Raw genomic sequence first — 16,685 nt, 5'->3', positions numbered from 1 at the left:
AACCTGACAGGGCAGGGCCCTGGCCGCACATCAGAATGCCCTGCAGAGCCTTTGTAAAATGTCAAAGCCATGCTAAGACTAGTGAATGAAAAGTCTGGTAAGGAACAGGGTAATATCTGCAATTTCACAGAAGCTCCCCGCAAGATACTCACTAATCACCAGAGAAAAAGAGGCTTCACAGCGGGAAAGCCTGGCAGACACCACCTTCACCAAGGGCCGGAGTGAACACCACCCGTCGTAGGAGAGATCAATATCTAGCCTCTCGCTAGAATGCAGAGGCGAAGGCAGAATTCCTTCTAATAAAGAAGCTCAGTCTATGAGGAAACATCAGACAAGCCCAAAGGCTGGGGCATTCTACAAAATACCTGGCCTGTAATCCTCAAGTGTCAAGGTCATCAAAGTCAACAACAGATGAAGAAACCGCTTCAGACTGAAGAAACCTGAAGAGACAACTAAATGCAACATGTGATACTGGACAGAACCCTTTCGCTCTAAAGAACATTCTTGGGATAAATGGTAAAACTTGAAAGAGGCTTAGATAGTAGTGATGTACCAATTCTAATTTCCTGCCTTTGCTGATCACATTGTGGTTTTGAAGGATAATGCTCCTCCCCACCGGAAATACACACTGAAATAATCAGAGGTACAGGGGTGTCCATGTCTGCAGCTTGCTCTCAAATGGTTCAGAAAAAAAAAATTACCACATATATAGACCAAGAATGATAAAGCAAATGTGGCAAAAGGTTAACATTTGGGGAAAACGGGTGAAAGGTATACAGGCATTCTTTCTATTGTTCTTTAAAGTCTAAAATTATTGGGCGCCTGGGTGGCTCAGTTGGTTAAGCGACTGCCTTCGGCTCAGGTCATGATCCTGGAGTTCCAGGATCGAGTCCAGCATCGGGCTCCCTGCTCGGCGGGGAGTCTGCTTCTCCCTCTGACCCTCCCTCCTCTCATGTGCTCTCTCTCTCTCTCATTCTCTCTCTCAAATAAATAAAATCTTTAAAAAAAAAAAATAAAGTCTAAAATTATTTCAATATAAAAAGTTTAAAAGTTGCCAATACCCAGAAGTGGCTTCTGTCTCCGCCTCATCTCTCCCTCACTCACTCCTTCATTCCAGGCACAGGACTCCCTGGCTGCTCCTCAAAAACTCCAAGATTCTTTTTTTTTTTTAAGATTTTATTTATTTATTTGACAGAGACAGAGATAGCAGGAGCAGGAACACAAGCAGCGGGAGTGGGAGAGGGAGAGCGGCTTCCCTCCGAGGAGGGAGCCCGATGCGGGGCTCGATCCCAGGACCCTGGGATCATGACCTGAGCCGAAGGCAGCCGCTTAACAACTGAGCCACCCAGGCGCCCAAAAAACTCCAAGATTCACAAGGCAGGGCCTTTGTGCTTGCTGCTCCCTCTACCTGGAACACTCTCCCCACACTTTCACAGGGGTCACCCCCTTACTTCTCAGCCTCCAGGAGGTCCTCCCTGGGCCCTCTGATATGGTTCCCCTCTCCCCCACCCTTCTCTGCCTGCACACCCGCCCTAACACATCCTCATTCTTTCCTCCACAGCAATGGTCAGAGTTGGCTAGTAATTTGCCAACTGGTTTAGTCGTCTCCCTCGCTGAGCTATCAGCTCTACAAAAGCAGAGATTCTCACTGTCCTCAGCACCTCGAACACTACCTAGCACAAAGCAGCAGAATGTAGCTGAACCAGTGGGTGAGTGAATGAGTTAGCCACCCACCTACAAGCTTCCAAGCAATGTGGGGAAGGGGGTAGGTGCCAGGACCCCGGTCCCACCCCTACCCAAAGCCCAGGGCCCAGCCTACCTGGCAGTGTTAAAAATGTGCTGCTGCTTGTTCTCCTTGGGATTCAAAATCACCACCACACAGCTGGGGAGAAAGAGGAAAATGTGCCCAAACTAAAGGACATACTAGGGTCCAGGGATGATTCCATTCCCAATACAAGAGCCCAAACATAAATAAGGCTCCCTCTGAACAGAAGAGTCTCTCCTCCCCCTCCAGGTATCTATGCTGAGAATTCTAGGGCACTGCACATTATTAAATAATATATTCTTAAACAGAAACCAACACTTCCTCTGTGGTAACTATTCTGTCAGACCCTGGGCTAATGAATAATAAAGACTTTTTGGGCATAATCTCTTTAAATCCTCATAACTGCCAGGTGAAGTCGGACATCTCAGTCCGCTTTTAGAGATGAGGAAACTTGCAGCCCAGAGAGGGAAAAATCCTTTGCCCAGGGCAAGCCAGCTGGTCAGGGACAGAGTGGGGATATGAATCCATACGCTGTCAGATTCAAGAGCCCACCGCTGTCCTCTATCCTGGACTGCATCCCAAAGACTGAATAACGGATACAGTTCATTAAGAATAACTACAGGTCTGGATTGCCCTATAGGCATGAAAGGGTCCCTTCAGTGCCTAGAACAGTGCCAGGCTAGATCAGTATTTGTGTAATCAACAGCAGGAGGATATCTTTCAGTCCTCTCAACTACCCAAGAGGAGGATATCACTAGTTCTGTTTTATGGACGAAAAAGGAGGTGCTCCCAAGAGGATCACGTGGTGGAGCTGGGCCACGAATCCAGGTTGTCTGACACCACGGCTTGGGTCTTTCCCAGAATCACTGCCACCTCCCACCTGCAGTCACAATAAGGCTTTCGTAGTGCTCACCACAGGCCAGGTACTACTCTAGACACGGATGGGCCCAGGGAATCCTCTCTGCAGCCCTCAGGGGTAGGCAGCTTATCTGCAGTCTACATATGGAAAACCCACCATTCACTCACCCTGCTAGGTAGGCCACGTGGCCTGTGCTGGGGTCACAGGTTAGGCCACTGCTGTTCTGGGCCGTGATGCCAAGTACCTTCTCCAGTGACACCTGTGGGGAAAAAGTCCAAGTCAGAAGGACCTGTCCCAGGAGGTCCTTCGTGGCACCAGTGCTTCAGCCACCCATTCAGTCCCTGTGACCTCCAACACCGAGCTTCTACAGTCAGGCTACCAACAGCTGACATCTGATCTTCTCAACACGGCTTTGAAGGACACAGAATGGTGAGGAAGACAGATAAAATCCCTGCCTTCCTGGAGCTCACATTCTAGTGGTGATGGGAGGGAGGATATAAAAAACAACAAATATGTAAAATAGATGCCAGGTGATGATAGGAGCAAAGAGAAAAATAAAGCAGAGAAAGACATTGGGAGTATAGGGGAAGGAGAGAAGGCCTCACGGAGAAGGTGACCTCTGAATAAGTTTCTAAGTATTTTATATGGATGAAAGATTTGAAACCCCACAACAACCCAAGGAAGAAGGCACAATGGTCACCCCTATTTTATTTTATTTTTATTTTTTTTTATTTATTTGACAGAGAGAGACACAGTGAGAGAGGGAACACAAGCAGGGGGAGTGGGAGAGAGAGAAGCAGACTCCCTGCTGAGCAGGAGGCCTGATGTGGGGCTCAATCCTAGGACCCATAGATCATGACCTGAGCTGAAGGCAGACACTTAGCTGACTGAACCACCCAGGCATACTAGAATATCTTTTTCTTTCTTTTTTTTTTTTTTAAGATTTTATTTATTTATTTGACAGAGCGAGACACAGCGAGAGAGGGAACACAAGCAGGGGGAGTGGGAGAGGGAGAAGCAGGCTTCCCGCTGAGCTGGGAGCCCGATGTGGGGCTCGATCCCAGGATCCCAGGATCACGACCTGAACCAAAGGCAGATGCTTAACCGACTGAGCCACCCAGACACCCCATAATGGTAATTTTTAAAGTAGATCTTATGTCAGCCAGAGGGACTCTGTGCCACCAAAGAAGAAAAATAAATAAATGACACCAATTACCCAAAATACACAATCAAAGCAGTGGCAGCTACCACTAAAAGAGTAATTGCAATGTGCCAGGTATTGTTCTAATGCTTAAGATATGTGAGCTCACTTAACCCTCACAAATACCCTACAAGGAAATCTTTATATTTATAAATACATATTTACATTATTATCCTCATTATTCTCATTTACATTATATCCTTATTTCCTCAGATGAGGAAATTGAGGCACAGAAAAGTTCATAACAAGAACAGAATTAAGGGGGCACCTGCATGGCTCAGTGGGTTAAGTGTCTGCCTTTGGCTCAGGTCGTGATCTCAGGGTCCTGGGATAGAGCCCTGCATTGGGCTCCCTGCTCCACGGGGAGTATGCTTCTCTCTTTCCCTCTGCGCCCGGCTCATGCTTACTTTCTCTCACTCTCTCAAAATAAATAAATAAAATCTTAGAAACAAAACAAAACAAAACAAAACAGAATTAAGGTTTAAGCCCAGGCAGTCTGGGTCCAGAGGCTGTTTAACCACATTGTTTACTGCCTCTCTGAAATTGCTATTGCTATTCTTTTATTTTATACACAGGTTAGAGCTCACAAGGCACGTTCAGGAACATACAAGATAAGGGCTATGAAGTACAAGATGCTAGGTAAAAGATTAAAGTAGATGTCTGTCTTAGGCTGGGGTTCGAGAAGACCTCTCAGGGTAGGGATATTCAGGCTGAGATTTGAGGGATGAGGAGCCAGCCAGGTGGACTGCAGCGAAAAGCCCAGAGGACTCAGCACTTAGGAGGTGGTAAAGAGCCTGGAGCCTCGGGAAAACAGAAAGCAGGCTAGGGTGACTGAAAATTGGTAAAAGGGAGGACAATGGAGGTATGGCCAGAGAGGTGGGCAGGGCCCACTTGCCCAGGCCTTGCAGCCAGGAATGGGTGATATAATCAGAGTGCAGCAGGAATCCTTGTGGCAGGAACAAGATCCACCAGCATCTACCATGTTTCCACCCTCTACCTGGACTCTGCCAAGCAGGTCATAGTCACAATTTCATTTCTGCTCCCTGCAACTCCGTGGTATGGTTATTGTAACTTCTATTTTATAAAAACAGACTTTGTAGCTCAGAGAGTTGGAGAACAATTTTTTAAACTGCTGCTGTGCTAATGGAATTCCTTCTACCTACTCTAAAATCTTTCTCTAAGAACTCAGGGAACTGTTCTGTACGCCCCCCGCCCCCGGAAGCGCTGCTGAGATTTTACAATTACTCAAATGGTCTCCATAATTTGGGGTGGTAATAGGTAATGAATTCCACACTGGTAAGGGAGAAGGAAAGAGAAGGCAGGTAAGGCGAGAAGGTGAACTGAGGGACAGACGAGGTAGGTAGGACTGGGGACTGAACACTGGTAGATACCCTAAAGATCCAGCGAAGAGAGAGGTCAACAAAAATGGAAGGGCCCAGAGAGACATCTAAAGGTGACTGAAGGGGCGCCTGGGTGGCTCCGTTGTTAAGCGGCTGCCTTCCGCTCAGGTCATGATCCCAGAGTCCTGGGATGGAGCCCCACATCGGGCTCCCTGCTCAGCGGGAAGCCTGCTTCTCCCTCTCCCACTCCCCCTGCTTGTGTTCCTGCTCTCACTGTCTCTGTCAAATAAATAAATAAAATCTCAAAAAAAAAAAAAATAAAGGTGACTGAAGGATACGCAGGAAGGAGGGAGCCAATGGTGATTAGAACTAAAATACACTGGGAGCGAGGGGAGAAATGAGCTAGGAATGTTGGGCATTACCCGAGAGAGGAGGAGACGGGGGAGTGGGAAGAGCCCTGGCTAACGGGGCGGGACCTTGAAACGAAGCCGGCCAGAGAGGAGCCTGAGGGGATGAGCCGAGGCCTGATAGGCGGGGCCAACGATCTAAAGTTGGGACCAGGGGAGGCCCAGGGACCCTGAACCTGGGGTGGGGTGGGCTGGGCAAACAGCTCCTCACCCGGTTCTGCACCGTGTCCTCCGGCGCCGCCGAGAGTCGTGTCCGCCGCCGGAGACAGAGCGGCGGAGCGGGGGGCGGAGAGCCCTGGCCCCTCCGCGCCGAAACTCCCACCGTGACGGACGGCAGCCTCTCGACTGCATCGTTCCGCGCGTAGCCTCCGGGCCCCAAGGCTGCCATCGTCGTGCCGGAGCCCGGCGACCGTTACGCTCCTTAACCGCCGCCGCCGCCTCCGCGACCCACTAGAAGAGCAAACGGCCGCGGGAAAAGCCGCCGCCGCCGCCCATTGGACGCGGCCGTCCGCGTCTGGCCAATGTCAGGGCTGCCGGGCGGCGGTTTTGACCAATGAGGGCTGAGAGGCGGAGCGAAGTATATGGCAGGGTGGAGCCATAGCTAGTTTACTTGATGCCTGATCAAGGGAATTGGCGTTTTTTATGCGGTTTGTGTTTTTTTATCATTAACAGACATTTAGGTTTTAACTTTTAGGTAGCTAAAACCAAAGCCTCAGGTTCGCTTTTTACTGCACTCCCCATCCCCGACCAACTACCCACGCAATAGCAGTCACCCGGATGTAAGCGTAGGGCGGAGCCGAACGAGACGGACCACTTGGCGCAGGCTCAGAAAAGCCGTGACTCCACCTCTCCCCCAACACGTGGTAAGGTCAGGAGGGCTAGGAACAGGCTTTGCGCCGAAGGCCTCGCCTTTCCCCGTTTGCCACGTGACCAGGGCGTAACTGGTAACACGGCTGGGCGCGTAGCGCGTAGGCGCTCTCTCTCCCCTCCCCTGCACGTGACGAGGCACCAGGGCCCATCACGTGAGGCAGGCGGAGAGCGGGCGGGGCCGGGTTCGGCGGCGTTCGGCGAGAACCAGAGACTGCAGACTGGGCGGGACTCAACAGGGTCGAACAGTCATGCCCAAGTACTGCCGGGCTCCGAACTGCTCCAACACTGCGGGCCGACTGGGCGCTGACAACCTCCCTGTGAGCTTCTACAAGTGAGCGCAAGCGCGGGGCGGGGCTTCTGGGGGCGGGGCCCGAGGGTAACTGCCCCTGTGCCGGGCGCCTGGGCAGCTTGCAGGTGTTTAGAAGTAAGGCTAGAAAAGTGAAGAGACGGTCTTCTCTGCACTAAATACGGCACATACGAAGGTGCAGTTGTGTTAAAGCGCAGGGATAGACTATTAACTACAGGTAGTGAAAGGGGCGAGCGTGAGAAGTGGGACTGTGGAGGGAGGAGCCTAAAACTGCCCACTCGTTATTTCCACGAATTTGAGATATCTCATACGGAAAACATCCGAAACTGAGCTCCTGATCTTGTCTCCCTCCCAAACCTTCCACAACCTTTCCTATTTCAGTTAAGAGCTTCCTCCATCTTTCCTGTTGTCAGGCTGGTAACCTTACAGTTATCCCTACCTCTTTTCTTTCCTCGCACTTGAGAAAGTAAAAATTAGCTTGAACTGTTAAAAAAAAAAAAAAATCTGTCTTCCCATTTATTATTCCCCGGCTGGACTAAAAGACACGGGAAAATCTGGGTGAAGAGTTAATGGGAAAAATATTTCTACATTTTTCTCAGGGACATGCTGCAGATGTAAAGTGAAAAAAAAAAATCCCGTCTGAGTGACTGCTGCTTTTTTACTAGGAAACTTTGTTCTCTAAAATCATAGGCTGTCCTAAACTTCGCCATTTGGAGTTACAGCAGTAAAAATGAAACATCTCACTTAATGTCTGGAGGAGTTGTCATTTTGACACTGAGAAGCAACCCCAGTTGCTTCTGTCCAGGTGCAGAGCTTCAGGTAAGGCATTTCTGGACACAGTTTTCCACATCTACCTAAACTTTATTGCTTTCAAGGAGACAGGACCCTGGACTCACTTCACAATCCAGACCTGATATCTATCCACACAGTTCTGCTTTGCTTTAAGCCTACCCAAACAATTCCATTTACATTTCACCTAAAATTCACCCTTCTCTCAAATCCAAATAATAACCTGTCTTTTCCTTTGTTGGGTGAGACTCCTCATAGTACCTCCAGTGTGCAGTTTCCCTCATTGCCATGGTAAATGAACCTAGGACTCTGTTGGACTACAGGTGTGTCCCTGGTGGCCTTAGTCTAAATGGGCCAGGACGCATTCCTCATCCAGTCCATCAGCAGATCCTGTTGGCTCTCCCTTTAAAATATATCCAGAACTGACCACTTCTGACCCTCTTCTCTGTCTGCATTCTGGTTCTGGCCATTACCATCTCCTGACTGCACTATTTTAGTAGCCTCTTCGGCAGTCAACCCACACCCACACTCTGATCCCCACACATAGTCACAGGGAACCTGTGTACTCCTGAGTCAGATCAGAGTCCTCCTCTGTTCAGATCCTCCCCTGGCTCCCACTTCGCTCTAGAAAAGACAAAATGGTGAGACTGGAGCAGACAAAAAGCCCTACAAAACGCTACAGGAGCTGGATCCCCAATATCTGTATGACCTCATTTCCTTCCTCCTGCACCTTACCACTATGCTGTAGTGTCACTGGCAACTCTGTGTTCCCCTAGCATGCCAGGCACACTGTTGCCCCAGGGACTTTGCTTGTGCTTTCCCTTCTGCCTGGAAAGGTCTTACCTTTATGGTCACCACTCTAGGTAAAATGATAACTCTCTCCTGCTTTATTTTTCCTTTTAATGCTTATCACTATCTGGCATATCACATATTTGATGTATTCATTTATTGACTCCCCTGCTAGAATGTCAGCTCCATGAAGGCAGAGATTTTTCTCTGTCTTGTTCTCTGTTATTTCCCCAGCCCTCAAACAGTGCCTGGCACATAGTGGGTGCTCAGTAAATATTTGTTGGATGAATTTCATTAATGCATTTCAGATGGCCTCCCCCAGGAAACCCAGCAATCCGTGTCCCTTGAGGGACCCTGGTGCAGAGTAGGAGTAACGCAGAGGGGTCTTTAAAACTAAATCAGCGCGTCCAGAATCGCTTTTTTAGATATGTCACTCTGGTACTGTTTATTAATTCAGCAACTCTCAGTGTCTCCTGGAGTAAGGAAGCCCCTGCTGGACACAGAGGACCCTGACAGATCTTGTTCCTGTCCGGACAGAGCTCTTGGATAGGTGAAGGGTCCAACATTGAAGAACTGAACACCCAACCCTGGGAGTAACTCCCCATCCTTTCTTCAGCACTGCTGTCCCCCGTCCAGTCCATCAACCCATCCTTTGACTTACCCTCCAAACACATCCCTACCCTGCATCAATCACAACAAAACCCCTAATACCTTGGCAACACAGTTATAAATGCAAATGGGAATATCCTAACTGAACTATTAGGAAATAACAGAAAACCCCTACATCTCCAGCCTGATCACTTCTCATGACCTCTGCTCTCATAGTTAGTTCAGGCCTCCATCCTCCGTTAATGAGACATTGAGATGGCTGCTTGCTGGCCTCCCTGCCTATACTTCTGCGTCCCTTACAAGAACAACAATAACTTATTTGGAGAGCACTTATTGTATGCCAGGCACTGTTCTAAGTGCTTCACATATAATAACGAGGAGAACAATGACAATTGTACAGAGCAACCAGATGACTTTATAAAAATCAGTTCATGTCTATGTTTAAATCTCATCAATGGCTGCCCATTTCCACCTCAAGGCTCACAGCCGAGTCAGTCTTGCAGAAGTCACATGGTTAAGAGTTTGGTGAGGAGCTGTTTCCTAAGGAGATTCAGGAGAAGGCATGGATGGCAGGAAGGAACAAGGTGAAACGTATCGAAGGAAGTGGCTGCCAGGGAATAACATAAGAGCCTGCCAGGCAGCCAGAAGAAACATTCATTAGTTCTGTTTTCAGCCCTTTCGGAACATATGAGAGTCATCTCTAATGGGAAGCCTATGAGTTAGGAATTGTATTTGGGTGGCAGTAAGAAAGTTGTGAAATATTATTGGCTTAAAAAAATTATGGAGGTGATAGGGTACAGCGTGGTTAAGTTATGCTGCAAAAACAGACACAAAATCTCTTACTATAACAAAGGTTTATTTCTCATTCACACTATGTCCTTTGCAGACCATTTGTGGACCTACTCTGCAATATCCTAACCTGGGACTCAGGCCAAAGGAGCCTCCCCTGTGTAGAATATTGCTGGTCTTGTAGGAGGGGGAAAAGAGAAAGTAGGAAGAATCACCCAATGGCTCCTCATAAATGCTATATTTAGAAGTGGCCCATGTCACTGTCAGTCCTTTTTGGCCAAAGCAAGTCTATGTCAAGCCTCAGGTCACTGCAGTAGAGAGATGTAATCCTCATGTGGAGAAGGGCAGCAAATATTTTGAACAATAATAGAATCCACCAAGGGTTTATTTTTCTCTCAAATAAAACAAATACAGAGGTTGACAGGCCAGCACTTGTGTGGCAGGTCCACAATCATTAGGGCTGAGGTTCCTATCTTTCTGTGCTGTCATCCTTAGCATGCGGCTTCCGTGCAAGATGGCCGCCAGGTGCCCCAGCCATCATCACCTGGTAAGAAGAAAAGAGAAGGAAGAGCAAAAGGGGCTCCAACTGTGAACTGAGTTAGCCCCCTTTATAAAGCCTTCCCAGAAACCCCACCCAATGGTGAGTTCTTCATCATTGGTCACCCCCAACTACAAAGAAGACTGGGAAATGTAGTAATTTAGCTGGGCATTTAACCACCCTGCAGACATTTTGAATTGATTTTAACTTTTTTTTTTTTTAAAAAAGAAGGACTTCTAGCAGTGTATGCCACTACATGATCTAGAAAGATGACCAACGAGACTACACTATTCTATAGAAAAGGAGGGCACTGGCTGTCCACTTGAAGTAGATTTTATTTTTATTTTTTAAAAGATGTATTTATTTATTTGACAGAGGGAGCAAGAGAACACAGGCAGGGGGAGCAGTAGAGGGAGAGGGAGAAGCAGGCTCCCCACGGAGCAGGGAGCCTGATCTGGGGCTTGATCCCAGGACCCTGGGATCATGACCTGAGCCAAAGGCAGATGCTTAACTGACTGAGCCACCCAGGTGCCCCTAAAGTGGATTTTTAGATTGCCCATTATAAAAGTGTTGCTATCCAGAGGAACAAAGGAGAGTAAGAAAAAGACCAAGTGAGGAGGACGGTTTTCATGATACTTTCCTCCTTTGCCCCTTGAACTGTCCTGATCCATTTGAGGACCCTTCGCATTTAAGGTACCATCCCAGATTGCTCACACAACACGAAAGCATTCACTGGCCGGAACACGGCCCCACCTACATAAAGGAACCTGGGAAACATAGTCTTTCAGCACAGCACATGCTGACCTCAACTAAAGTTGGACTTTTGTTAGTAAGGAAGAAGAAAAGGAGGTGTGGAGTAGTCACTTGTCAGTCTCCGCCAAGGAGGAGGGGGCGGGGAAGGCTGCTGCAAGAGATGTCTTGTGCGTGTCCAGGCAGAATGGGCTCGATGGGAGGATTTGCATCCCAAACAACGGCGAAAAGGTCTGTGGCCACCAGAGGTCCTGGCTGGGTGCCCTGGGGTTCTGCTCTTTGGGCGCCACAGCTCAGATTCTGAGTCAGCCCCTCTGTCCTCTTTGAGCAGCTGCACCCCCACCCCCAGCCGCCCCATCCGTCGGCCCTTTGGCTGGGAAGTCTTGCCCCCATGCCCATCTCTGTTCATCCTGCCCACCTCCTTTCTAATGTGTCTCTTCCAGTTTCTTTATGCAAATACAAGCAAATCTGAAAACGTGTCCTAATTTCCCCCTTTATCACTGTATTGGTTTCCTGCGGATACTGAAACAAATTTGATGGCTTAAAACAGAAATTATCCTCTCACCGTTCTGGGGACCAGAAGTGCAAGTCAGTTTTACTGGGCCAGAATCAAGGTGTTGGCAGGGTTGCCCTCCCAGCAAGGCTGGCTGTACGAGAGAATCCGTTTCTTGCCTCTTCCGATTTCTGGTGGCCACGTCACTCCAACCTCTGCCTTTGTGGTCACATCACCTTCTCTTTCATCTGGTGTAATATCCGCTCGTCCCTCTTACAAGGACCCTTGCGATTGCATGTTGGGCCCAAATGAACGATCTAGGATGACTTCATCTCAGGAGCCTTAACTTAATCACATCTTTGGTCGTGCAACGTAGTATTCACAGGTTCCAGGGATTAGAACATGGATATCTTTTGGGGGCCGTTACCGAGCCTGCCACAATTACTAAAAGCAGATATACTCTGTTTAGAACTTTGCTCTTTTCACGGAATGTATATGCCTGAAAATAGCATGTGAGTGCATAGAGCGCCTCCACATTCTGTTTTAGGCTTGTGTGGTATTCCTTTGTGTGCATGTGCCTGAATTTGTTACCTTGTCTCCTATAGATGGTGGTGTCCCCCACTCTCTATCACCCCTGAGTCTGCCCTTTTGACAAAGAGAGAGAGGGCCTCGGAGCCCGCAGCAGATGAAGGTATCCAGCTATATTTCTGGTCAACTTCTGTTCATGGAATTGATACTGGTCTTCCATTTTCAGTTGTGGTATAAAGTTTCTCTTTGAGGTATCTTTGTTTCATTTTTAAAGTTGGTCAATTTTAAGAAAAATATTAAATAAATAATGTGACAGATATGGAAGGTATTGTGCAGGTGGAATGTGAATGACTATTTGGTTATCTAATGCCACATAACAAACTATCTCAAAATTTAACTGCTTAAAATAAACATTTAATGTGTCACAGGTGCTGACAGCTGCCACAGGACAGACTGGCCAGAACTCAATTATGTGGCCACCCCTGGCTGCATATGAAGCTGGAAAAAGGGATCTTCATCTTGGACAGTCTTGAGTCTCAGATAATATCCACCCACTTCCACAGGGAAAGCTTTTATTTAGTTCATTTTTTAAGCTTTAATTTTTAATTTGTATTTTTAATTGTCAAATACATATAAAATCTACCATCATAGCCATTTTTTAATATACAGCTCAGTAATATTAAGGATATTCTCATTATTGTGCAACCAGTCTTCAGAACCTTGTCATCTTGCAAAACTGAAACTCTATACCTGTTGAACAACAGATCCCAATTTCCTACTCCCCCCAGCCCCTGGAAACCACTGTTCTATTTCTTTTTCTATGAATTTGACTACTCTAGATACCTCATATATTTTGTGTGTGTGACTGGCTTATTTCACTTACCGTAATGTCCTCAAGGCTCACCATATTATAGCATGTGTCAGAATTTCCTTTTTAGGGGCACCTGGGTGGCTCAGTCGTTAAGTGTCTGCCTTCGACTCAGGTCATGGTCCCAGGGTCCTGGGATCGAGCCCTGCATCAGGAAGCTTTGCTTCTCCCTCTCCCATTCCCCCTGCTGGTGTTCCCTCTTTCGCTGTGTCTCTCTCTGTCAAATAAAATCTTAAAAAAAAAAAAAAAATTTCCTTTTTAAGAATAATATTCTGTTGTATGCATGTACCACATTTTTTTATCCATTCATCCATTGATGGATATTGGGTTTCTTCTAGCTTTTGGCTATTGTGAATAATGCTGTTAGGAACATGAGTGTGCAAATATCTCTTCGAGACCCCACTTAACGATACTTTTAGGTATATACCTAGAAGCAGAATTGCTGGATCATATGGTAATTCTATTTTTACTTTTTTTGAGGAGGTACCATACTGTTTTCCATAGTGGCTGCACCATGTTACATTTCCCACCAGCAGCGCACAGGATTCCAGTTTCTGCATATCCTCACTAGCACTTGTTTTGATTTTTATTTATTTTTTAAAAAGATTTATTTATTTGAGAGAGAGAGAGGTCACACACACACGAGTGCAAAGAGGGGCGGGAGAGGGAGAGAGAAACTTTTAGCAGACTCCTCACTAAGCTCAGAACCCAACGTGGGGCTTGATTTCGTGACCCTGAGATCATGACCTGAGCAGAAACCAAGAGTCGGACACTTAACCGACTGCGCCACCCAGGGGCCCCTCAGTTTTTACTATTTTTTTTTTAAGATTTTATTTATTAGAGAGAGTGTGTGAGCACAGGCAGGGGTGGAGAGGGTGAGGGACAAGCAGACTCCCTGCTGAGTATGGAGCCCAATCCCAGGACCCGGAGATCATAACCTGAGCTGAAGATGCTTAACCGACAGCCACCCAGGCGCTGCCCCCCCCGTTTTGATTTTTTTGTAGTACCCATTCTGATGGTTATGAGGTGATATCTGATGGTTTTGAATTGCATTTCCCTAATGATTAGTGGTATTGAGCATCTTTCCATATGCTTGTTGCCCATCTGTATATCTTCTTTGGAGAAATACCTGTTCAAGTCTTTTGCCCATTTTTAATGGGGTTAATTTTTGTTGTTGTTGAGTTGTTTTAAAAACCTTTTAACAGGTGTTTTCAAGCATACACAAAAAATAGAGTTATATGAATGGATTGTCATGCATCTGTCACTCAGATTCACCAGTTGTCAACATTTTGCTAATCTTTTCCGTCTTTCCCCATCCACTTACACCTTTAATGCATGATTTTAAAGTAAATCCCAGATGTTACTACTTTTACCTATAAATATTTCAGAATGTTTTTCCAACAGATGACTATTTTAGAAGCATAAACCAATGCAATTATCATACCTAGCAAAATTAATTTCTTACAACTATCCAATACCCCATTCATGTTCAATTTTCCCCAACTGTGTTAAGATGTCTTTTTATGGAATGATTTGTTGCAGACGAGCTCCACAACCTGCAATTGGATGTTTCTTAAATCTCTTTTAATCTATCACCCCACCCCACCCCACCCCACCCCCGCCCACATGAATGTGGACACATTCTAGATTTGTCCAGTTTTATAAACTGCTCTCTCAGGCTCATGTGGAGGAACAGATTGTGGGGGAGGACAGAGTGGCCACGGGTGGGGAGATCAGGAAGGAGGCTGCTGCAAAAGTCCAGCCAGGAGGGGATGAAGGCTGGATGGGAGGGGCAGCAGAGGTGGGAGAGGTGGGCTGATGTTGGGTGTTTAAAAGGTGGAGCTGAAGTGGGGGATGCGGTTTGGTGGTAGAGAGAGCCTGGGTAGGAGGCAGGGCCAGCGGAGACCGAGGTTTGGAGCCCAGGGATCTCTGGGTGTGCATGTCCTCGGAGAGGGCTGGGACTGCACCTGATATTGCTGACACCGTAACCCCACGGTCCCTGGCTGGTTCCCACTGAGCCCGCTCAGGTCATGAGATCAGGGATTGGCTGCGGCACATGGGCCATGAGGACTGGGTGCCCAGCTGCCACCAGCACCTGTGCAGTGAGCACTTCCCACCGTCCTGCGTCCAGTGGAGCTGGGGTGTGCGCTACCTGTGGGCTGATGCAGTGCTGTCCATTTTCTCCCCGGCGCCCCCTGCTAAGGTGAGCAAAAGGAGGTCCTGCTGCTGGAGTCTGACCCCCAGTCTTCCCCCCCCCCCCCGGAAATGATCCGTGGAGTCTGATCCCCAGCCCTCCTCTCCTGAGGGAAGTCCCTCCTGCAGCCTGATCCCCAGCCCTCCCTTCCTGAGGGAAGTTCCTCCTTGAGGTCTGGCCCTATCTGAGGGCAGTACCCCTCGGAGTCTGGCCCTGATGGCCCCCCCCCCCCCCCGCCCACTCCCAATCCCATGCCTTGTCTTCCAGAGGCAGCAGAGTTCCCGAAGCACTGAGAAGGCAGGCGTGCCTCCCTCCCCACCGGAGGCCACGCCCCTATCCCCAGGACCAGCTGTGTGGCCCCTGGGCCCCCGTGCACATTGTGGTACTGGGGTCAGCATCCGGAGGCCCTGAGGCCACGACCGCCGTGTTCCTGACCCCCCCTGCCCCCTGCTCCTGCCGGGCCCACAGCCTGGAGTCCAGGCCCAGCAACCCCTGGCCAGGCTGGGCACAGTACTGGGAGCGCTGCAGCGGCGGCGGGTGCGGAGACTGCAGGGGCGCCAGGAGCAGCCCCAGGGGCAGCTGTGGGCTATAGAGCAGCTGGGGCAGCAGGTGTGCAAGGAGGGCCTGCCACCCAGGGGCACCGGGGCATGCTGTGCCTGGTGAGTGGGGCCACCTGGCCCCCGTAGCATTTGTATTTTCTTTTCTTTTCTTTTTTTTAAAGATTTTATTTATTTTTTGACAGACGAGAGAGGGAATACAAGCAGGGGGAGTGGGAGAGGGAGAAGCAGACTCCCTGCTGAGCAGGGAGCCCGATTCGGGGCTCCAACCCAGGACCCCAGGACCATGACCTGAGCCGAAGGCAGACGCTTAACGACTGAGCCAGCCAGGCGCCCCCATATGTATTTTCGTTTAAACTAGAGTCCAGTATTTAAAAGAACATTTCACTCATGTTTCCAAGTTTCTGGCTTGTCTTGAAAAGAGTCCATCTGGCAACACCTACCAGCTATTGGTCAGAGCAGGGTAATGGCTGCTCTATTTATTAATAATATTTAAGGAGCCCTTACTCTCTGCCAGGCAGCGTTAATAACTTACTGAAAACTCACTATGACCTTGATGCGGCTCTGGTCCCCATTTTTCAGATGAAAAAACAGGCGCCAGGATGCTACAGTCACTTGCCCAAAGTCAGGCAGCCAGGAAGTTGCAGAACGAGGATTCAAGCCAGGTGTCTGACTGCGCAGGAGGCTAGTCCTCTCCTGTTGGGAGAGCTCCTTGCCTGGCTCCTAATAGAGCTTGAGTTTGCAACCTATCTCCTAGAGTCTCCCCGACCCCATCTAAAGGCCCTTTTGCTCCTATATCTTACTACTGAGTATTGGAGGAGGGTATCCGGTCTTGAAGAATCAGTTTGACCAGGGCTTTTCCCTGCTTAAAACCCCCAGAGCCAAGTTTGAGGTCCCAGGGCTCTCAGCCCTGGCTGGACAAGAGAAGTGGGAAGGGGTTTCAGAAAGGAGCCCCTCTGGGATGCCTGGGTGGTTCAGTGGGTTAAGCATCCGCCTTCGGCTCAGGTCATGATCCCGCAGTCTCGGGATCGA

General features: G+C 48.5%; 2 protein-coding genes across 5 annotated transcripts in view; one reads left to right on the top strand and one right to left on the bottom strand.

Annotated features, from left to right (window-relative positions):
* The window catches only part of WDR62 (WD repeat domain 62), a 42,663-nt gene extending 36,655 nt beyond the window's left edge, over nucleotides 1–6,008 (bottom strand). For all 4 annotated transcript variants that reach the window (XM_027617628.2, XM_027617625.2, XM_027617627.2 and 1 more), the window contains exons 1-3: nucleotides 5,784–6,008; nucleotides 2,792–2,883; nucleotides 1,820–1,882 (exon numbers count right to left, since the gene is read on the bottom strand). In XM_027617628.2, the coding sequence (XP_027473429.2) occupies nucleotides 1,820–1,882; nucleotides 2,792–2,883; nucleotides 5,784–5,960 (332 nt within the window). In that variant the 5' untranslated portion in view covers nucleotides 5,961–6,008. The remainder of the gene's footprint in view (nucleotides 1–1,819; nucleotides 1,883–2,791; nucleotides 2,884–5,783) is intronic.
* Nucleotides 6,009–6,144: 136 nt separating this feature from the next.
* THAP8 (THAP domain containing 8) lies at nucleotides 6,145–15,759 on the top strand. The gene is given in 7 exon segments (XM_035724894.1): nucleotides 6,145–6,773; nucleotides 12,112–12,197; nucleotides 12,463–12,522; nucleotides 14,930–15,105; nucleotides 15,364–15,468; nucleotides 15,470–15,551; nucleotides 15,554–15,759. Coding segments are annotated over 7 exon segments (798 nt in total). The 5' UTR covers nucleotides 6,145–6,690.
* The last annotated feature ends 926 nt before the right edge of the window (nucleotides 15,760–16,685 follow it).

This window comes from Zalophus californianus, chromosome 17 (genome assembly GCF_009762305.2).
Source record: "Zalophus californianus isolate mZalCal1 chromosome 17, mZalCal1.pri.v2, whole genome shotgun sequence".
In the NCBI taxonomy this organism is placed as follows: Eukaryota; Metazoa; Chordata; class Mammalia; order Carnivora; family Otariidae; genus Zalophus; species Zalophus californianus.
The sequence above is the reverse complement of the archived record's forward strand: the minus strand, read 5'-3'. Positions and strand labels throughout refer to the sequence as shown.